Raw genomic sequence first — 23,261 nt, 5'->3', positions numbered from 1 at the left:
CGCCCCCTTAGACGGCCCTCGTTCTGCAGGCTGGAGAGAACAGATGGAGCGACGGCGAAGGTTTGAATTTGACTTCCGAGACCGGGATGATGAGCGGGGTTATCGAAGAGTGCGATGTGGCAGTGGCAGTATGGATGATGATAGGGATAGCCTTCCTGAATGGTGCTTAGAAGATGCAGAAGAAGAAATGGGGACTTTTGACTCATCTGGGGCATTCCTCTCCTTAAAAGTGAGAAACTTTCTGTGAACTTGTCATAATATTAATGGTATTATTTATAACCAGTAGTATAAAGTTTGTTGTTTGCATGTGTGTTTTCCTTAGAAGGTTCAAAAGGAACCAATTCCTGAGGAACAGGAAATGGATTTCCGTCCTGTAGAGGAAGGGGAAGACAGGTCTGATTCAGAAGGAAGTCACAATGAAGAAGCCAAAGAAGTAGATAAGACACATGGAAGGGAAAGTGTTAAGACGGAGCATACAGCAGTAGCAGGTAAGAAGGATTTCTCAAGTCTATCCTTTAAATTTTGCTTCCGCCTTCCAGCTCAGTTAAATAAAGTTACCAATCATTTCAGAAGTTACAGAAGAAACAGTCAAAGAATCTTCACCATCCACCAGGTCAGGTACTCCACCAAAATCCCAGTCACAGGAGCCATTACCTACAAGCTTGCTTGAAAGAAGGGAAGAATGTGTTCCAGAAGTAATAGAAAAAAGAGAAGATAAAGAAAACCAAATGGAGGATATCCCATCAGCCAAAGTGCCCAACAGAGAAGGTAATCATATTTCAGGTTTGGCATAATGTATATGTAAAGTATGCAAATAAATAAATAAAAGACTGTAGTGACAAAGCAAGGTGGAAAGGATGAACTGATCATTCATACATTGTTTAAGCATTGTTGAAAGCATGCCATCTTGCTTATTGTCTGATTATACATTTTATCACATAATAACAGTTCTGATAGAAAGAAGGGCCTTTAAAGGAATTTAATGTCCATTCTTCCCCACCCCCAGATCCAATTTCTGCTGTCCAGCCTTTACCACAGATTTCTCCAGATGCAGCTTCCCTTGTTCATCTTCCTCCTCCAGAGTCAAATCCAATTCCTGCCTTAAGGCCTGTTCAGACATCAGTCACAGCTGCTCCAGGGATGGGTAATATTCCTGCTGACCCTGATGACGAAGAGGGCCTCAAACATTTAGAACAGGTAGAGCATCTTTGTGAATTCTGGTTTGTTTGTTTTTTGTTGTTGTGCTTCAAAGGCTGAAAGAAAACATTATTTTGTAAACTTACCTTGTAAATGCAGCTACCTGATTCAGGTGATTGTGGGTGAAAGCTTTGGGATTTAGACCGGTTGCTGAGAATATCATAGCAATAGCCTTTACAAGTCAGCAGTGCTTATGCACCCAAGGTGGAGACAGGAGTTCAAGATGCAACCTAGAGCTAATGTACCTAGTCAACTATAGACTAGCACACCCCTCACATAGACCAACAGTTGGCAACTGCAGATGAAAACTAGTTTTGGGCAGGACTCACAACTAATTGCTTTTACAATGTTTTCCTGCAACTGATCATGAAAATGGGCAAAATTATATTGATGTATTAATGGGCAAAAATAACACATATTTTGCAGTTTGACAATACAGTGGTGCCCCGCAAGACGAACGCCTCGCAAGATGGAAAACCCGCTAGATGAAAGGGTTTTCCATTTTGGAGGTGCTTCGCAAAACGAATTTCCCTATGGGCTTGCTTCGCAAGACGAAAATGTCTTGCGAGTTCCTGCGGGGTTTTTTTCCTCCCCCCCCCTTTTCTAAGCCGCTAAGCCGCTTATCAGCTGATCCGATAAGCCGCTAAAAGCCGCTAAGCTGCTAATAGCGCTAATCCGCAAAGCCGTCAATGGGCTTGCTTCGCAAGACGAAAAAACCGCTAGACGAAGAGAATCGCGGAACGGATTCTTTTCGTCTTGCGAGGCACCACTGTACTTCAGATAATCAACTTAATTTCCATTAAAACAGCTTCACCCTGTATGTTCCTGCTATCTCCTTCTCAAACAAAAATGGAAAATTAATATTTTTGTTAATTAAAGAAGGGGAATTCCTGTTTTCTAAAATTAAGTTGAATCTATCTTGTATATTTGTGTGGTATGCAACTCCAGTAGGTTAACTTTGTGAGTACTAAGTGAATCAAGTTGAAAAATGGACACACACACTCTGACATTAATATAAATAGATAATCACCTGACTTCATTCATGAGCATTGTGACAGAATGCGTGTACGCAGTAGAGAATATGAGAGTCACCTCATGCTGCTGATACTCAAGTACAAAATATACACACACTGTATTCCCCCCTTCAAAATACACATGAACAGAGGGCCAATCCTTTTGCATGTCAGTCACATATGTTTTAAGGGTAAGGCATTGATATGTACAGATGATCATCTTCAGAGCCCTTCCCTGTCTGCTGATTTTATATAGGAGCCCCTCAGTGTAAAAATGGCAAATAAAAAATGAGTGAAAATGCAGACTGAAAAAGACTCTGAACATAGATTCTGAAAATGACTCCAGAAACAATTCTTCGTTTTCCAGTAGTTTGAATGTTGCTTAAACATGTTGCAAGAAACTTGAATTTCTAAAGACCAATAATTTCTTGTAAAATTCCAACCACGATGTATACAGACATCATCATTACAATTATTACAATTAATCTATTAACCACCATCTCAAGGTGATTTACACGTAAAATAATGAAAAGCAGTTAAACACAAAAGCAACAGAGACATTTCAAACAAGACTAAAAACCCAACAAGCAGACACTTGTGATAAAGACTCATTTATCAATCTGGGAAAGTCTGTTGGAATGAAAATATCCTCAGCTGTTTCTGGAAGCTGACCATCCTTGCTGCTTACCAGATAATAAGACTTGCTTCCCGGCAAGCAGTTCTGCCAAGCTTTATTATCTTTTTGCATAATTATTTAAACTTACTTTTTCATTCCTTTGTGTCTGAGTCCACCAACCATGATGGTATTATTCATAAGGCTTTCTGCTGAATTTCACCTTATTCCACTGACGGTGTGTAACCTGGCAGTAGTAACCTCAGTCGTTCTTAATGTGTTCTCCCCTCCTCTTGCTGCAGCAAGCAGAAAAAATGGTGGCATATTTGCAGGACAGTGCCCTGGATGATGAAAGGCTAGCAGCCAAACTTCAGGAGCAGAGAGTAAAGGGTACTTCAGTACCATTACTCCATGAGGCCATGCAAAAGTGGTTCTACAAAGATCCACAGGGAGAAATTCAGGGTAAGCTTTCATCCTTACCGCTTTTTATTTTTATTTCACTGGAATGTTGTTTTTTAGTTAAATGTGCACTAAAAAGGGTGAGACATAAATAAAAGAAAAAGAAACACCACCCATGTAGAAGGCAAAGTAAAGGGGGGGAGGGAGGGAAATCCATGGATACTGTATACTTTACAAAGTTGTTATTGCACTCCATCAGATATTAACCTATTACAGTGTTTGTAAGAATGGATTCCAAATATCATTGAATCTGTCCATGGCAAGTCTGCGTTTATATGCAAGTTGTTCATATGTTGCGAGTTTGTATAAGTCTTCCATCCAATCATAGAAGGGAGCCGCATTTCTATTTTTCTCATTCATCAGTCTTAGTCTTTTTGCTGTGGTAAGGGCATGGAGAATCCACTCATATTGTCCCTTTGTAAGGTTCTGTGTGCTGGGTATATAATTCAAAGGGATATTTTGCTCTGTAAATGTAAGATTGTTCCATATAGTTCAGTTACCTTCTGTCAAAAATCTTTCAGTATAGGACAATGAAAAAACATGTTTTAGAGAAGCATTATCCCTGTTGCATCTCCAACAGTTAGATACCTTAGATAGCCCTTTTTTAAACAAACGTAATGGGGTCCAGTATATTCTAAATATTATTTTTTGTTTTTTGAGCCTCAGTTTAAGGTCCAGAGACACCCTTGTTATAGCACTTAACACAGATTCCCACTCTGGGGTCGAAGTTGAGATCTCTAATTCTTTTTTCCATTTCTCCCTCAGTACCTGCATATCAAATTGGTTTGCTAGTGACATATATTTATATATGTTGATGGCCGGGTTTTTTGTTGTGTAAGAATTAATCACTTGCTTCAATATCTCTGGGGTCTCTCTGGCTGTAAAAGCTGCTGGTCCGTAGATGGTGGTTACCAAGTTTTTTATCTGGAGATATTGCCACTGAGCATTTGTAGGTAATCTGTATTTGTCTCTTAAGACAGAATATGTATAAAATTCATCCTCTTCGTTTATCAGCTGTTCGAACGTTAATATACCCAAATTCATCCACCTCTTCCATACAACTATTTCTTTCCCAATTTTTAAAGACAGGTTTCCCCACAAAGTCATTTGTTGTGGAAGAAAAGGTCAAATTTATATTTTCTGGACATGTGGTGCCATATCATTCGAACTAATCTTATTGTTTCAATAGCATCTTGAGTATTAATGTATTTAGACCCAAGTGCTACCCATCTTTCTAAAAGTGCTACATATGAATTCCAAAGAAGCCCAATTTGGACAGTTGTTTTTAGTTATGGGTCTCCAGAATTGTATACCTGACAGTAAATATGCTTGGTGATAAAATTCTAAGTCAGGGATCCCAACTCCTCCTTTTATTGGTATTTCCATTTTTTGCATAGATATTCTTGTAACTGAAGAGCCCCAAAGGCATTTTCTAAACAAAGATTTAATTTTATGAAAGTATTTGCTTGGTATGTAAATTGGAATTCCTCTTAAGATATAAACTAGTCTGGTATTATGTTTATTTTATTTCACTGGAATATTAAGGGAAATTACAATACACTGCCTATGTACTTAGGGTGGCATCAGAAAATGTCTAGCTCTGTAAGTAAGATGAAGACACATATGGCACATACATAGAGCAGTCCCCCAGATACCAGGCTCTATATGGGCTGTGACTGTTGGGTGCAGCACTCAGTAGAGGTTTCACTCTTGTCTTCATGGATTTCATCCCTTGATGATTTTGCAGGTCCATTCAGTAACCAAGAGATGACAGAGTGGTTCCAGGCCGGGTATTTCACAATGTCACTGTTGGTGAAAAGAGCATGTGATGAGAGCTTCCAGCCACTTGGAGACATCATGAAAATGTGGGGCAGGGTTCCTTTCACTCCCGGTCCAGCACCACCTCTGCATTTGGTAAATATGACAATGTGTAAAACAGTTAACATTAAATTAGAAAGTTAAGAGATGCCAGTTTTAGGGTTTTGTGTGCTTTTGTGCTACCAGGCACAGAGCAGCAATGACCTTTAGAGAGACTGTCTGTATGTTGAACATATACTCTGAGCCGCAATACAATGGGCTTTCCATACAGGAAGGGAAAAGTGCTTACTGTACCTAGCAGTGAAATAGCAAAAGCCCTCATTGCTACTGGTTCACTTACCTAAAAGCCTTTGAATGCTGCTTCAGTTGGATCTGGCTGAACTGCTTTCTATGCATAGCAAATTGCAGAAGGAAATTAAGCCACAATCAGTAAAAGGTAGCTCCTACTGAGGTCCCTGACCCTTACTCCTTTTTTCAAGCATGTTACTAGTTGTGGTCCTCCTGACTTGTTGGTGTAGTCCAAAGGTAAACCTGAAACGATCTTTGAATCAGATTTGTCCTTGAACCAATTCTGCTTAGCAGCGAGAATTCTCCCCAGCAACAGGTGTCTTTATCTAGGCATGTCTGGGGGAAGAGAGATTCAGTGTCTGCCTTTGTCTATAAGAGTCCCTGAACCTGTCTCTCTAGCTGGATTGCTGCAGGGAGCAGAGAGAATTGAAATCTCTGTATATTGTTCTGTTTTATTTTATGTAGACCAGTAGTGATATAAAGTTATGCAACTTGTAATATAAATAAATATTTGAAGAAGAACTGAATGGGTGAGGTGTTTATTCCTTCACGGGCATTCACCGATAGAGAGCTGGACTGCTGCCGCTGTGAAGACACAGGAAGACTTTCTGGGTAACTCTGCTGTGAGACAGTAAAAGGAACCCCAAAGGACTGGAGCACACACACTAACAAGCCTGCCTTGCTTCTGCCTCTGTGGCTTGATTTAGCATGTGGCACACAGCTTCTCCCTCTTTCTTCATATCTGGGAGAGGTGAAGTAGGAAAGCATAGGGCCTTCCTCGGGGTAGAGGAGCATGTATCTTATGCACTGGGGATATTTGCTCCAGTTTCCTTTGCCAAGGAATGGTCCCTAGACACAGTTTAACTATATACACCCCTTTATTTTCCACTTCACACAATCCTTTATACTTTTTTACTAAACACAGCAATCTGTAAAAATGTTGTTCCATTTAACAACTTTTAATATAAAAGGTATTTCGTAATCATAATGTTGTAGGTCACTGTAATCAGAGTTGTACATATGCTCATGCATCCTAAGATTTGATACAAGTTCAGCTATCAATTTGTTTACAACCACAGGGAGAGTTGGACCAGGAACGACTGACTAGACAACAGGAATTCACAGCCATGTACCAAATGCAGCACCTCCAGTACCAGCAATTTTTGTTACAGTAAGTTTACATCAGTGGTGGCTAACCTTTGGCCCTCCAGATGTTGGACTATAATTCCCTTCATCCCTGATCATTGCACATGCTGACTGGGGTTGATGGGAGTTGGAACAGCATCTGGAGCACCACAGGTTAGCATCCCCTGGTCTATATAAATATTTGTCAATGGCCATTTTGCTTTGTTTAAATGATCTAGAGCAGGGTAGTCCAATTTTTCATACTAAGTGGACAGCAAGACATCCCTGTACATGGCAGCTCTTACTTCTTCTCACTGCCCAGCCACATACCTCCCCCTGAGTGGTCAGTGGAGGAGGAACAACAACAGCCACTGCTACCACCACCCACTCCATCCAAAGTCCTCTGTCCCTGCTGATGGCATATGCCCCTATCACCTAGCAGAAGGAGGACCCATTATGAGACAACTTAAACTACTCAGCGGCAATTCTGCCAGCTCACTTATTGTTGCGGCTCCTTATCTCCAGCAGTCAGTCTGCTTACCTAGAGTCTCCCTCTGGGTGACAAGGAAGAGGAGTAGGTAGGCTCACAAAATTTCTCCTAGATAGCTTGGTTTGTCTTGCACCATCCTGCTAGTATAGGGCACATGCTGCCCGTGATGGTCAGGACAGGGAATGGGCAAGAAAGTGTGAGGAACAGTGGGAAAGTGGTGGCTATGACAAAGACGAGCTTTGACAAATGGTGGCAGCTCTTGATTCAAGTTGCTCTTTGTCACAGTTACCATACATCAGTCATTACTTTCTGGTTCTGTGGACAGCAGTATGTGTACTGCAAGTATGTGGGCTAGGAGTTGAGAATATAGGGTCCTGTTTTTTTGTAGGTCAGGGCTAGCCAACCTGGTGCTGGATTACCACTCTCATCATCCCTGGCCATTGGCCATGCTGGCTGGACTGGTGGGAGTTGTGGTCCACAATATCCAGGGTAGAGGGCTTCCATTTTGATGTTCTTCTGTCAATAGCCTATTTGGTTTCTATTCTGAGCACAGAGAAGGGATGGAGCACTTTATTCCTCTTCCTCCAGCCTGCCTGCAACTCCTGGTTGCTTAAGGTTGCCAGCCTAGTGCTTAAATAAAAGGCTTGGAACCTGAGTTACTTTCTGCTGGCAGGAGTTTTTCATGAGCAGACTTGCTCATGGGATGCTCCTGCCAGTGGAAGGAAGGAAGTGACATTCACTTATTTCCCCTTCCCCCTCCATTCCCATGTGTCCCCTGGAGGGCTTGTGGGGTAGAGAGAGTTGGCTCCAGTAAACTCCTTTCCCACCATCGTGATCCTCCATTCAGTGAAAACCTTCCATGGAAAGGGGGAATCCTATATGACAAAGGGATAGTTAGATCCAATCTATAATTTAGGTAAATGTTGTGTGTCACTGTTTTGAATAGCCACTTCAAATGGCACTTTCTTATTTTTGGTGGGTGGGTTCTGGTTTGTACTGATGTGTTTGAATGTCAGTTGTGGTATGAACTAGCAGCTCTTTTCTTTTCTGGGTTGTTATAGTCATTCTGTAACTAAGTAGCGTGAACTTTTCCCCATTCTCTTTTCCAGACAACAGTATGCCCAGGTAATGGCACAGCAGCAAAAAGCAGCTCTCTCATCACAGCAGCAGCAGCAGCTGGCTCTCCTTTTGCAACAGTTCCAGGCACTTAAAATGAGGTAAGAATGCAAGTTTCAGGGCCATTTTCACACATTATGCAGTAGTAAATCCAGTACTTTGAAAGTAAACTTCAGGCCACCTACCATGAATGGTTTCCTGAGAACATGTCTTTGGAAATGTTGGCATGCACATAACTGTCATGTTCATACTTCACATTATCAAAAGGGCATGTAATATAACACTGAATATAATGTATATATAGAGTCTACTCATGATAGTGGTTGTTGAATATATAGCACTCTGTTTATGCCTGTTCAAAATTGCTTCAAGTCAGTGTCACTAAGACTGTGAAATAGATCTGTTGTCACTTTGTCCATTTATGTTGGTTGTATTTGTCATCATCTCATATTTGTTTTCATTGAAGCCTGTTAATTTACCAGAGCAAAAATTTTCATTCAAATTCTGCTCAGTATTAAAGAACAGTTTTGTGCATCTCAAGAGTTCGGGATTTTGCTCAGCAATGTTGGAATTGTCAGGAAGTTATGCCCTAATATCACTTTAATACTGGTTCTGAAGAAGAGGGAGAAAAAAGAGAAGCATTGTATTTTAAAATAAAAAGAAAACACCCCTGTGACCTCTAAGTATAACTAGCTTTTTGATGTAGCATGTTGAATCTTCCTCTTTATATTCCAGGAAAGCTGAGCAGAACATGGTGACTCCTGTAACGAGGTCTGTGTCAGTGCCAGACACTGGCTCAATTTGGGAGCTTCAGTCAGCAGCCCCACAAGCTACAGGTAAGAAACAGTGTTTTGATATTGACTACATTCAGACACAAAACAAACTGCCCTGAAATGACATCCAAATGAATGTCGCTTACAAACCATGGTTTGTGAATAATTGCCAAACCAGGATCTGAAACTACATCTTGAGAAAACTATGGTCGGCTCCTGGATCAAAGCCCACAAACCATGATTTGGGATGCTGCTGTTTTGAGAGGTACAGATACAAGTATAAAGCAGATAAAAGACAAAAGCTGTATCTTAGAGGCCCTCAGTGGTGGTCTCTTCATCCTCATACTTTCTGTCAGCAGCCTCATTTCTACCTCCTTAATTTATGCCTAGCTACACATCCTTAGAAGGCTTCCTCCCTCTCTACTTCCTAAAAAAGGGAAAACCAAAGGTACACAAAAGAGGTCATTTAACCGTCTTAACGATCAAAACATATAGTGCATGTGATATTTTTTAATTACCAGTGAATTTGCCTGGGTGCACAGAATTGCTAGTTTCTTGGCTAGCCTTAATAGCCTACATTTCCCCTCTTTTTGCAGTCTGGGAAGGAAGCAGTGTCTGGGATCTCCCAATCGACACTACAGCTCAGGGACCAGCTCTAGAACAGTTGCAGCAGCTTGAAAAAGCCAAAACTGCTAAGGTAAGAAACAGTAGAAACCATTCCAGTTGCAGCTTTTCATTTCATTTCATTTCATTTATTTTCTGAGTTACTGTGACATTCCTTATACTGATTTAGTGTAATTGCCTTATACTGTACTGATTTAGTGTAATTGGGACACAACTTACTAATTCTTAATTGGGCTTTTTAAAAAACAACAACAAGGACACAGTTTAGGGAAGACCAATCAAACTGGTAGCTGTAGAAGAGGACGCTGATGAGAGTGATTATAACTAGCAGGAATAATGTGCTAGTTGAAGAGGTCTTTACTTCTACTGTTACTTCCTTAATTCAGCTAGAGCAGGAGAGGAGAGAAGCAGAACTGAGGGCCAAAAGAGAAGAAGAAGAGCGGAAAAGACAGGAGGAGCTACGGAGGCAACAGGAAGAGCTGATCAGGAGACAAGAAGAAGAAAGAAAAAGAAGAGAAGAGGAGGAGCTGGCACGCAGAAAGCAGGTGACATCTCAAATACATAAATTACTATTTCAGTATCTTTAAGAGAACACATTTTCTCATTTCCTGTGAAGGAAGTTGGATAAGTTTGTTTCCTGTTCCTTCCATCTTTTAAGTCCAAAGTGTGTTCAGTTTTTCAGCTCAATCATACATGTTTATATTTTGGACGCCACCATGGGGATTTATTTGAAGGATGTGCAGAAATTGCCCATAATAAAGAAAATACATAAATAAATAAGAATTTTATTTAGGACAGGTGGGGGGAGTATGGTCTATGTTATGTTCCAGGAGCTCTTCCTCATAGAAGCGCAGAGTTGGAAGGGACCCAAGGGTCATCTAGTCTAACCCCTGCAATGCAGGACATGATCCCCCCCCCAAGCCTTACACCCCAGGAAGAGAGCAGTTAAAGGGGCCTCTTGCCATTGCAGCAACTCCATGGTTCTGCGTTCTTCAGCACCATCCCCTGGCTACTGCCAAGGGCAAGGCTTATCAAAACCCTGTTTTTCCCCTGAAGGGACCCTATTACTTCTAAGTTGCCTACAACAACAGGAGGCAGATTGTATTTTTGTATTAGAACACTTTTGTGAATTGGGGGAGACACCTGGGAAAGGACTGTTTAAGGACTCTGTCTGTTTATCTTTAGCAACCAAGCATGTGTCTGCTCTAGGCTTAACAGCCTCCAGAGCAAGCACACACATCACCAGCAATCTCAGTCTTGCCTTCCAGGAAGGCAGAAGTATTCTTGGGGTGGGATGTTAATTTGGGGAGGACCTGGGTGATAATTTCAGGAAGGGGGAAATTTGATTTTGGGTAATCTCTGGGTTGGGTATTAATTTGGAGAGCAGAAAGAAAGAGAGAGAAAAGAGGATGACCCTGCCCACTGCTGACTTGCGCCCCCAAAGTGAAGTCAGCCCCTGTCCCTACGCATTCCCAACTGCTGTCGTTTCATTTAAAAGACCTCTGGCTTCAGGTCAGAATCAGAGCAGCCAGGTCAGGGGAACCTTACTATCCAGCATAACATAAATAGGAATTTAAATGCACATCCACACTTTTAGCTAATTTCATTCTTTTTATTTCTGTGTGCAGGAAGAAGCCCTAAGGCAGCAGAGGGAACAAGAAATTGCACTAAGACGGCAGCGGGAAGAGGAAGAACGGCAACAGCAAGAAGAAGCACTTAGAAGACTGGAAGAGAGGAGAAGAGAAGAGGAAGAAAGACTACAGCGAGAAGAGTTGCTTCGTAAACAGGTGAAAAGAAGGGAAATATTTTGCAATTAAGACCTGCAAGAATCAGAGGCTGGTTCGCACATGTATGCTCACTTGTTGACTACATCAAGTGATAATGCATAAGTGAATGAGCCGTTATTAGATCAAACAATGCAGAGGGACCTTTCATTTTGTTTAAGACTCCACCAATTCAAAATGGTCTTAAAGTTTTGGAATTCTGAAACAAAGTCACACAAGGAGTTTTCATGGCTGCTCTGGGGCATTTTCTAAAGCTATATTTTATCAAATTGTTGTATTCTAGCACAGGTTGCATTCTTAGAAGCAAAGGATTCTTTGCAATCCTATGTATCTTGAAACAAACAAAAAGGAAGCATTTTAATCTAGGTTAGTCCACTTTAGAGACTCTGCATATTTTTTCTGTTCTGGGAAGGAAGAGGAGGCTGCTAAATGGGCACGTGAAGAAGCAGAGGCAAAGCGTCAGCTAGAAGAAAACCGGCTGCGCATGGAAGAAGAAGCAGCCCGACAGAGGCATGAAGAGGAAGAACGAAAACGTAAAGAGCTGGAACTCCAACGCCAGAAAGAAATTATGAGGCAGAGGCAGCAGCAGCAGGAGGCTTTGCGCCGATTGCAGCAGCAGCAGCAGCAGCAGCAACTTGCACAGATGAAGGTACTGATTCTTCATAATGTTACTCTTTTTCTCATTGCCATAAACCCACTCTCACAAGTTAAGCTCACAGCCCAAGCCAGCAGAGAAGCTCTCTGTTAGCTGTGCTAAAATTTACATGACCATTGCCAGAACCTCCCTTTTAACGCTCTTGGAATTGGGCACCAGAAGCAGGAGATGGGCAGCTCTAACTTCAATCAGTGACATCCCAGTTTGTCCAGGTTATCTCTTTACTGCTCATTGTATCTCATTGTACACTGCTTAGAAATTACAGTGCTAAGTGATATTTAAGTTGTTGAAATTAATAACAAATAATAACTAAAACATGAAAGTAGCATAGATATGCAAATCTCTCTAATTTACAGAAAAATTAAGATTTCCTTGACACATATCATAATTCCTGCCCCTCGCCCTGCTCAGGGTGTGCATTTCTGTCCATACCTATAGATCTGAGAAAGTACAATGCATCTCAATGCATTATACAATGCAACTTGCCACCCTACCAAAAATGTATATAGGTGCACATATCCTGAGTAATGCCTCATTTTTAAGCTAAACCCTTCCAGAGTGCTACCTGGAACTATCCTTCACCAAGGATAGCCTGACTACTGTAGTCCATGTTGCATTCCTGAGGCTGGATTATAGTTGTACCTCAGGTTAAGAACTTAATTTGTTCCGGAGGTCCGTTTTTAACCTGAAACTTTTCTTAACCTGAAGCACCACTTTAGCTAATGGAGCCTCCTGCTGCTGCTGCTGCGCCGCCGGAGCACGATTTCTGTTCTCATCCTGAAGCAAAGTTCTTAACCTATTTCTGGGTTAACGGGGTCTGTAACCTGAAGCGTATGTAACCTGAAGCGTATGTAACCTGAAGCGTATGTAACCCAAGGTACAACTGTACGGCAATGCTCTCTATGTGGGACTGCCCTTGGTCATGCTCCAGAAGCTTCAGCTGGTATAGAATGCAGTGGCCAGACTGTTGGTGCGGGCAAATAGCCCACAACTTGTGACACCATTGTTAAAACATCTGCATTAGCTGCCCATCTACTACTGAGCCAGGTTTAAGGTCCTTTTGTTATTTTACAAGCCCCAAACAACTTAGGTCTGGGGTACCTTAGCAACTGCCTGAACTTTTATCTCTCAGCTCATTCACTGAGACCATTAGCAGGAGTGTTGCTGGTTGTCCACTGAATTGAAGACAACTCAGCTATCAGTGACTTGACATCATAATGGCACCAGATGATTTAAAGGTGGGTGCCCCTTGTCCCGCTGCCAGAGTTGACCAGCAGGGGTGGGGAAAATAATGTTCTGGTTCATTGGGTAAAAAGGTTCTCCGCTCCTGATTTAGAGCATAAAACTGGGAGTAGAGAAACCTGGATTCAAATCATCACACTGTCATGAAACTCACTGGATAAACTTGGGCCAGTCTAATCTGTTTCACCAGGTAGGTGTGAAGATAAAATGAAGTCAGTACCATGTACACAGGTCCCGGGAGGATGAGCCGTATAAAAATGGAGGCTGAAGCTGTTGGTGTTGAATCGCATGGGTCTCTGCATCAGACTTTTTAAAATGCATTTTTTATTGTTTCTCCATGCTACTACTGCCTTCTTCCCTCAGCTGTTTTCTTTGCTTCATTTCCTTTCCTTTGAATAATTCCCATTTCATTCACAGCACAGTCAGGTGCTTGAATCTTACTATTATATTGCTGTAGAAATTATGACTATTGTTGGTACTATAAAGATTAATTGGAGGTTGGGTACACACCTGGCAGGAAAAGGTTGCAGTTCTACAGTACAAGGAGACAAAATAAAGATTGTGGTATATTAGCAGCTTTTGTGGCAGACAATAAAAACTGTTTGCATGTTTTTGAGTGGCTGATTCAGCATATATCCTGATGTATTCACTCTTTCCATTAAGAAAATTTAAGTGCTGTTTCTTGTATGTCTTTCCTCCCAGCTCCCTTCTTCTTCAACATGGGGTCAGCAATCAAATTCTAGGGCATGTCAGTCCCAAACGACGTTATCATTAGCAGAAATCCAGAAGCTTGAAGAAGAGAGAGAGCGGCAGCTTCGAGAAGAGGTAAAATTCATAGTTTGGAAAAGAGGCTTTAGGTTGATGCTGAAATAGAATAATCAAATTTGCTTGCCATTACACCGTTATGAAAGACATATTCTTTCACCCATTGTGAAAGACATATTCATCTGGTGACCTCCCACTACTTTCTGCCTTTAGACAGCCTATGGCTTGCTCATTTGTGTGCAGTTGTGGCTTGTCACTTCTAGGAGTCACTGTGACAATTTCGAAACACTTAATAAGCTTAACCCAAGATACCTAGGAGGCTTTACACAGCTCATTCTCACCTCCCTTCATGGAACACAGCAGTTAAACCTTGAAGTTGCCAATTAAGCATAGTTTCCTGTATCATCTGAGCTGCGAAACTACAGTTACCAGTTTTAGAACAAGGCAGGCTCTGAAGCCAACTTCAAAGCATTGTTAAAATCCTAGTTGGTTTTGAACCTGGTAACTGTGATTTCCCAGTGATGAAGTAGAAATTGTGCTTAATTGAATATTTTCTGAGTATAACTGCTGTGTGCTACAAAGGGAGAAGAAGGAGAGCATAAGCAGGCAAAAAGCTTCCACATGTCTCATTTTAATAAACCCAAGTTATAATTGCCCAAATATTATCATAGTCTTAGATTACCAAGACTGAAAGAGCAGAGATTTTCATAAGCTAGCCTTCCCCCCTTTTTTTTTTGCAGATTTGCCTGGTTTAATGATACAACGTTAAAGACATAGAATCGTAGTTAATATAAATGCTAATTCTACTTTAAATGTAAAGCCTAAAATTAGATTCATTGCCCATCTAGTTTTAGTTAGGAATTTTAAAATGAGGGGCTGGGTAGAAAAGTAATTTGTTCTATGAGTAATGTTTGCTTGACTGGAAAACAAGCAGAATATGAAAGTATTTGTGTCCAAGTGCACTTTCCAAGACCAGAGACTTTGATCAGTGTGTCTGAGGCAAATTTCAGTACCCTCAGTGAAGCATGTACCTATTCAGATTTATCCAGCTTTGAGGAAAATGTGTGGAAAATAGTAGAAGATAATCAAGTATAAATTTAAGAACTGGGATGTCCTGCATTGACTGTTTTCCAGCAAAGGCGTCAGCAGCGTGAACTAATGAAAGCCCTCCAGCAGCAACAGCAACAGCAGCAACAGCAACAAAAACTGTCTGGCTGGGGAAATGTTGCCAAACCTGCCGGTACTACAAAATCCCTCTTGGAGATACAGCAGGAGGAGGCAAGGCAGATGCAGAAGCAGCAACAGCAGCAGCAGCAGCACCAGCAACAGCAAAGCAGGTCCCGCAGCAGCACTACAGTGAGTACAGCTAATAATAATAATGATAATGATAATACTCTTGTTGAAGTCAATTTTATTTGTATCGCTTTTCCTCTGTTGGTGATAATAAACAGTATCTCCATTACTGTTGTTCCAGCAACATTCTAATCTACACACCAGCATTGGCAATTCAGTATGGGGCTCTCTAAACACGAATCCTAGCAGCCAGTGGGCATCAGACCTTGTCAGCAGCATTTGGAGCAATGCCGATACAAAAAACTCAAACATGGGATTCTGGGACGATGCAGTCAAAGAAGTTGGACCTCGTAACGCAACCAATAAAAACAAGAGCAATGCTAGCATCAGGTAGGAACTGGGATGCAGTGAGCTTCCCTTCAATTCATTGTAGAGGCTCAGGCCTGTTGCAGGGTCTCTAAATCATTCTGCTGTAGCCTTTGCCAACCTTGTGCCCTCCAGATGTCTTGGCTACACCATCCCTGACCATTGGCCTTGCTGACTGGGACAGATGGGAATTGTCATCCAAAACCTCTGGAGTCTTGTGGATGGAACCTTTCCACCAAACCCTGCAGTGTGCTGTATCAGTGCAGCCAGGATCTCTTATGGTTCCATTCCTTCTGTTTTCTGTTAGCTCCCATCTCAGTATACTTTCATATTTGTGATTTTGACAGAAGGCAGAAATGTTTGTGAAGCTGCTTGAATTTTCTAGTCTTGTATACTTTGCATGTTTTTTCCTGATAACCTGTGTCTCTTCCTCACACACTGCCTTTTTGCCTGTCTTAGTAAATCTATAGGTGTTACAAGCAGGCAGAATAAGAAGGTGGAAGAAGAAGAAAAGTTGTTAAAGCTGTTCCAGGGGGTTAATAAAGCCCAGGATGGATTCACTCAATGGTGTGAACAAATGCTTCATGCACTCAACACAGCCAACAACTTGGATGGTAAGCAGTGAAAAAGGAGTGTGAAAGTTTCAGTCTAACACACTGAGAAACTGCATCATAGCTGCACATTATCATGTGATGCATTACTGCACATTGTCCAAAATTGTATTTAGAAGCATTAAGGAAGATGGGGAAATTGCAAAAGGTTTGGTATCCCCAGTATTCTTGGGAATTTAAAAGTCCTGATTTTACACAGATCAGGGCTGATGCTACAGTTAATATTTTATTTCCTGTTAAGTTGTACCATAAGGCATACACCATTGCTAAAAAGTTAGATTAAATAGGAAGTGCTCATTAGGAATCCAGCAGAGACTGTTGTCTTAGTGAGGAAATTAATTCATCCCATATCTCAGTGAATAAGGAGAAAGGGCTCTCTGTTTTCTTGAAGGTAAAGATAATACTGTATTACATAAAGTTTGTAAGGAAATGTATGATATTGAAAAGCTCTGGATTTTTTTTTTTGCTTATGCACCTATAGGCTTTGTAAGTATCTCGTGATTTGTCTTCCTTTCCGGCTGCAGTTCCCACGTTTGTGTCCTTCTTGAAGGAAGTAGAATCGCCATACGAGGTCCATGATTACATCAGAGCCTACCTTGGAGATACCCCTGAAGCCAAGGAATTTGCCAAGCAGTTTCTTGAGCGCCGTGCCAAACAAAAAGCCAACCAACAGCGGCAGCAACAGGTTCGTGCTTCTGTCTTTGGAGAATATTTGCAAGCAAATTTCTGTGATTACTGGAGAAAACACATCTGTCTCTCTGGTTGATGTAGAGTTTACCAATCTGTTTTGAAACGAGGACAAGCTTGACTATGGAATGGTTTACAACTGGGGCAGGGAACTCCTGGCTCATAGACTGGATGCATCCTAAAATACAAAATACCCTTCCATGAAATGCTGTGGGCACTCCTGTTGAAAGATTGCCATGTGTACTATCACTGTGACTGTTGTCTCTTTCTCACATGCTCTTTTCTCTCTTACTGCAACTTAAATGAATAGATTTCTTCTTCCAGTCCCTCCCATGTTCTGACCTGAATTTCAGAATCCCAGGAATTCTGATGAAGGGAGCTATTCTGAGTACCTGGCTGGAAGTATGATTCAAAGCAAGGGATGCGCGGGGGGGGGGGAGAGATCACTGAGTTGGGAGAAACTCCAGAAATGGCAGGATTTTCCCTAGGCATGGTAGGCTGGGCAAAAATTTGCGGGGGAGGGGGCATGTTGTTTGGCTGAGGTAAGCTGCCCTCAAGTGTTCCTGAGAAAAACAAGTGGCACTGGGTGAATGACAAAACAGGCTGCTAAGAAGCTATTAGCTCTTCTTTTTGGATCCCTCCAGTGAAACCTAAATTCAGTCTCTCAGGGCAGACAGATGCTCCAGGATAGCCACTTCAAAATGTTAGGCAACGACCTCAGAAACAACAACTATCTAATCATCAGGACAAAAACTCTATCCCTATGACAGTGCATTCCTAGACAAGCTTACTTGCCTAGGATTTTGGCCTTAATGTTTATATACAATGCAGTCCTAAGCATATTTATTTGAAAGCAAGTCCCCTTATGGTCAATTAAACTTACTGCCTAGTAAACGAGTGTAGCACAGGGCAGGGAACTCTGCTGTGCAGGGAACATGGGATGGGATGGAGTGAGGGGTGAGGTGGCATGGCAGAGAGAGAGAGAGATGCAATGCTGAAACTCCACTCGGTTGTTGGAATTAAAGGCTTTATTCCAAACTTCAATACAGTGTCCAAACATAAGTTGCAAAGGCAGGAAGCACAGCAGAGTTCTAGACACATGGTTAGACTTAAACTAAGACCCAACAACTGAGATGCCCCTGAACTCTCCTTCTGAAGAGCAGGACAGGTACCTTCATTTGTGTGATCAATGTACCAAGGCTGGGAATGGGCATGCAAGCAAGCAATCCTGCAAGTGGGCTGAACGTGTGAAGTCTGTTTGTGCCAGCACAGTTGTCTCCATGTTCTTGGTTTATGGAAACAGAGATGATTGAGCCAATTCACCATCAAATATGTTGCTCTGCACTGCCCCTGAAAGGGATGACTCTTCAGTGGTGCCAGAGCCCTCATCAATCAGCCAAGACTCTACATTGGGGTGTCCAGTGGCACTGAAGTGGGGCGTTCTCCTGCCAACCCACTTGGATCTCCTGGGTCCTCATCACCACTTCTCAATCCACTGGGTCCACCCCCAGGGTCAGACTGCACCAAATTCCCAATCTCTTTCCATTCCCCATCAGACCACTCCCTCTAAGACATCTCCAAGGGGCTTGTGACAAGGCCCTTCATAGAGAGAAGATTTCTCACCCCTTGCTTATTAGACAGCTATTGTGTTGTATGTGCAGCTGACCTTAAAATCTTCTGTAAGTAACGTAGAATAGGGGTATGAGAGTGAGGGTGTGTTCAGGTAATTAACAGAGATATCAGCAAGTGTGCTAAACAGAAATGTTACTGGTCTACTGCCTATGATTGGGACAGTGGATCATTGTTATTTTTCTACTCTTACTGAGTGCACAAGGCATGATTGCAGCTTGTAATACGTTATTTATTTGTGTTCCAGGATTCTGTGTGGGGGATGAACCACAGTTCACTGCATTCGGTCTTTCAGACTAATCAGAGCAACAACCAGCAATCCAACTTTGAGGCAGTGCAGAGTGGTAAAAAGAAGAAGAAACAAAAAATGGTTCGAGCAGATCCCAGCTTGTTAGGCAAGTTTTGTGGTACATTAAATAAATGGAGCAAGAGTCAGAAGGGGAAAATAAAAGCTAAGATTCCAGAATCAGGGATGGCTGCTGGGTGCTTTCTTCCCCTCTTGGAGCTGTAGCCAGATTTAGGTGTTGCCTGGACATCACCACTCCAGCTCTTACCTCTGCTTGCCCCAACATTAGTTGGTTCCATTCACACTCAGATATGTGGGGGGAAGACAGGCTAGTAAGCGTTGAAGGTTTTGTGCGTGCCTGTCAGTCTATTTTAGTCTTGATTACTAGCCCTCCCCTTTGCTCGTTTCTCTCTTGTTTCTCAAATTGCTAGGAAATGATTAGCAGATTTATAAAAGATGAAAATTTCTTCAATATTTGTGTATAACTTGGGGGTTTATTGGGAAGATTACTCACTCATGCTTTTATTGTGTAAATATCCTTAAAGCAGGAGCTGAAAGCACTAGAAAAAATAGCTGGATTGATGGCAGGTGCTGCCTTCAATATTGTCTTTAATATATATGGATTACTTTATGAAGACATGTAAGATCTGGGAATAAGCTGTACACATCTGTGCACTAAGAAATCTGTCTGTCTTGTTTTGCAGGTTTCTCTGTCAATGCCTCTTCAGAGCGGCTCAACATGGGAGAAATAGAGACTTTGGATGACTACTGAGTATATGCAACTCGCCTGGCTTTTCCTGTGTCCTGTTAACCATGCATTCTCCACTGCTGGACAGAGTCTTTTCTATCTGCTGCAGCAGTCATCTTTGCCTTGCAAATGGATCACAGAATCAAATCATCTCAGGCTGCTATTTCTAGCCTCAACCAAGCCCTTTTCTGCCCAGGATTGCACAACCACCTTCATTTTTATCAGCCTCTGGTTCTCTCTTCTGGATAGGTGGGAAAGAAGATTTATGTATGAGGCCGAGTGCAAATCACGGTGCTGTGATTTCTTCTCCCAAGCTATTTGTAAAGCCATTTGGAGGTCTACATATGGTAGCTTCCTTTTCTTCTCTTGTCATTCTCGTCACATTTAACTGGTGCAATCATAGTGGAGAGCTCATGGTTAACAGATGTAATTCAGAACCAAAATGCCACGCAGATACTGACTTCCATGCTCCATCAGGGCAAAAGATGCCTTCCGAACCAGGAAGTGCATTCATAACTGTAGAACTGGCAACAGCAGGGAATGGTGGTGGTGGGCAGCATTCAGCTTGGATTGGTTTGGCAATGCACATCCCTGCCAGGCCTTCTTCAGCACATTGAATTTGGAGGAGTTCAAGTCTGTCTTCATTGGGTAGTGATGTCAAAGATGCTGGAGTTCATGCTTCAGCACACTCCAGCCTTCCTGAACAATTGGGGACTCAAATTGTGGGAGGAGGCACACATCTTTTCCTTCAGGCTGATTTTCTCCTTTAATTATACTTCCTCCAAAGTGATTGGGCCAGTTATTTTGGACCCTTCTGCTGTGAATTTGTCTCGTTTCAGAGACGCATAGGATCTTTACCATATGTATCTTCACCAGTTGGTTTTTTTGTGGGAGTTGACACTACCTTTGGAACCTGAAACCGAGCCAGATTTCATCTGGTCACACGTGATGGTGGTTCAGAGTTTTGTAAGTTCTGCAGCAGCATTAACGCCAAGGAACAGGGAGCTGTCGTCTTGAAAGTGAAATAAATGAGGCAAGGAATCTGAGCATTGGCAGAGTCTCTTTATAAATATCACATGGAGGGGGATAAAGCGAGGTGTGCTGGTTTTTACTATATAGTACACTCTCCCATTACTTCCAATCCATTGTGCTTATATATTTATGTAATCCACCTTCTCCATTCCTTACCCCAGAATGTTAAAAAGTCTGAAGTGGCAATTGCACTTAGTTCTAAACCCCCACCCTCCACGCTCCCACTTGCACAGGGCTGCAATGTGCCCACGGAAGTTGCGCTGCTGTATGAAGACCTTGGTCTGCCATCATCGCCTGAAGAAGACAACTGAAGTTGCTCCAGAGCAGATTAATTTAGATTTTATTTCTTTTGATTTTCTTCTCTCTTACCCCTCTCCCCCACCCCCAACATGTACAGTAACTCTTACAGAGACAGCTGCAGATTTGTATATAGTTTTTGGATCTGGTAGCTCAGTGAGGCTAGGTGCTGTCACAGATCTGGTCTCCTGATCTCCTTTGCTTTGTAAACTTACAAAGGGGGGAAGGGGGTAGTTAATGTTTACAGAACTTTAAATTCCCTCGGAACTCTTGCTAGTATGGGGGTAATAAAAAAGAAGAGAGAACTTAAATAAAACCTGGTTGTATTAATACCTGAGCACACATTGTTTGCTTTTGTCAAAGCCAGCTTTGGCAATCCTTTCCGGTGCTAAACTTGACCTAGAACTCTACCAGTGCCTGTTCCATCAAGTAACAATCAAGTACACAGGACATGGAGGGACAGCAGCTGCTTTATTTCATACCCCTGGAGGAATGTTGGTGGTTTTGCTACTTGATAATTTTAGAGGTGAAAATAAACATCAGTTAAGTTGAGATTGGAAATGTTCGACAAATCTTCACTCTTCCCTTCTTTCATCTGCGGACACATACCCATTCATGTTCTTGTGTTGTTTATGCAAGAGGACTAAGCCTGGCTAGTTCTTTTTTAAGCTGTAAACATGTAAAAAAAAACATTAATAAGCCCACTGTGAACAAAACAGCAAGTGCTATACCAACCCCAACATTTTTTATTTTTTTTTGCAAACCAAAGCAATGGTTCTGTAACCCAAGCCGAGAATACACTGGCCTTTAGGGACAGAGGGGATTTTGTGTGGCTCTTAAATATAGACATAGGCAGCTTGTTTCACATTTTTCCAAGAATAGTTTTCATTGCTTCTTTTGTGTTTTCAAAATAATTACACTGAAATATGATGATGGGGTGAAGGAAATGATCAGTGACCCAAACCAAATGAAATTGATCAACCCCTAAGTGTCAGGCTTCCTATAAAACATTTTAGATTTCTCACCTGTATATTTTTCTTCTCTTCCCCTCCAGTATTTATAAGTTTACAACTGAACATCTGTCTTGGTCATCTATTTCTTAGAAAACCATTGAAGTGTAGCTTATTTTGTACCATACCTAAGAACAAGGCCCTGCTCTAGTAGCCACATTTTGTTTACTTGAATAGGAATAATTTTGGGCTGTAGAAGAATTTAAAATTCATGCTAAATCAAATTTATTCTAGTAAAACTTTGCAGCAGGGTGGGAGATTGTAGGTAAGAACACAAATGTACCTTATTTCAAGACCTTTTTCGTACATAAAGCATCCTGTAATGTAAATACATGGACATGTAGTAAGTTGTTTGGGTGAGCAGCTTCTCATGGGATTTGAGCAGATTTTAAACACCCAGAGCAACCCTTCCTTTCAGGGTATCTACAGTGACATGGTTAAAACCAACCAAATATGGTCAGCTGCTTATGTAAGTGCCTTAACATGCTGAGCTGAGCTTTACACATAGTTGTATTGCAAGCGATTCCCTCCTAGGTCTCCAACATTGAGGAATTGAACTCAGCAATTTTGTAGGATTGCTATTGCTCACACACATGCACAGCCTCTGACATGATGGAATGGTATCACAATATATTAATAGCTTTTTCAGAAGTATCACTTTGCTGTAAAAAGAAGAAAAGAATGGTCTGTGTCACATTCATTGACATTTTAGAAAGGATTGGTATGTGGTGATTTTGTTTCCTGATGGTGTACGTTGGTCTGGAGTCAATCAGTGGTAATTTACCACAATGGGAATAAAATCACTTGGGAGGCAAGGTATAATGGTTTCAGATTACCATTTGCCTTTCAATAATTTAAGCATAACGAGGCTTTTTTAAGTGCATTGTTTTGTCACTTAACATTTTCTCAAGCAAAACTTGTAAAAGCTGCTTTGAGTACACATTAATGTAGAAAATTGGGGTATAGATTATATAAACCCCCAGTGTACATGTAGCCACTTGGAACACTTTGTATTGTCTTGTCCAATGATGGCGTTGGTTGGAATTGTACTGTATTTCTGCCCCTGAAATCCGTGGAAATGGGAATGACAAGTTTCTCCTTACCATTTGAGAGGACAGTGCAGCTTACTGTTGGTCATATGCACAATCTAGGCAAATGGTTGTGCACGCCCATCTATAGTGTACTGCCTGTGTTAAAGATTTGCTTAATGGTAACTTAATGCAACGGTGTTGTGCATGGGAACAGCTTCATAAATCAAGGCATTCTTACTGTGCTGCCAAGTGGTAAGGAAAATCTTACCACTCCCCTGCTGCCTTGAATTTCAGATTAGGTTCAGAAAT

General features: G+C 41.7%; 1 protein-coding gene across 3 annotated transcripts in view; it reads left to right on the top strand.

The window, feature by feature from the left end:
* GIGYF2 (GRB10 interacting GYF protein 2) overlaps positions 1 to 21,241 on the top strand; it is a 73,643-nt gene extending 52,402 nt beyond the window's left edge. For 2 of the 3 annotated variants that reach the window (XM_081864596.1, XM_081864598.1), the window contains 20 exons: positions 12 to 229; positions 323 to 481; positions 555 to 768; positions 1,007 to 1,197; positions 3,126 to 3,285; positions 5,030 to 5,196; positions 6,468 to 6,559; positions 8,113 to 8,220; positions 8,855 to 8,955; positions 9,489 to 9,589; positions 9,903 to 10,061; positions 11,145 to 11,303; positions 11,713 to 11,949; positions 13,900 to 14,022; positions 15,097 to 15,318; positions 15,437 to 15,645; positions 16,081 to 16,235; positions 16,757 to 16,917; positions 18,796 to 18,943; positions 19,539 to 21,241. In XM_081864596.1, the coding sequence (XP_081720722.1) occupies positions 12 to 229; positions 323 to 481; positions 555 to 768; positions 1,007 to 1,197; positions 3,126 to 3,285; positions 5,030 to 5,196; positions 6,468 to 6,559; positions 8,113 to 8,220; positions 8,855 to 8,955; positions 9,489 to 9,589; positions 9,903 to 10,061; positions 11,145 to 11,303; positions 11,713 to 11,949; positions 13,900 to 14,022; positions 15,097 to 15,318; positions 15,437 to 15,645; positions 16,081 to 16,235; positions 16,757 to 16,917; positions 18,796 to 18,943; positions 19,539 to 19,606 (3,152 nt within the window). In that variant the 3' untranslated portion in view covers positions 19,607 to 21,241. Of the gene's footprint in view, positions 1 to 11; positions 230 to 322; positions 489 to 554; positions 769 to 1,006; positions 1,198 to 3,125; positions 3,286 to 5,029; positions 5,197 to 6,467; positions 6,560 to 8,112; positions 8,221 to 8,854; positions 8,956 to 9,488; positions 9,590 to 9,902; positions 10,062 to 11,144; positions 11,304 to 11,712; positions 11,950 to 13,899; positions 14,023 to 15,096; positions 15,319 to 15,436; positions 15,646 to 16,080; positions 16,236 to 16,756; positions 16,918 to 18,795; positions 18,944 to 19,538 lie in introns of all 3 variants that reach the window. The other variant, XM_081864597.1, reaches the window with a different exon arrangement.
* Positions 21,242 to 23,261: the final 2,020 nt, after the last annotated feature.

The sequence above is a fragment of the Podarcis erhardii genome (assembly GCF_964252035.2).
Source record: "Podarcis erhardii genome assembly, chromosome: 5".
NCBI classification, from domain to species: domain Eukaryota; kingdom Metazoa; phylum Chordata; class Lepidosauria; order Squamata; family Lacertidae; genus Podarcis; species Podarcis erhardii.
The sequence above is the reverse complement of the archived record's forward strand: the minus strand, read 5'-3'. Positions and strand labels throughout refer to the sequence as shown.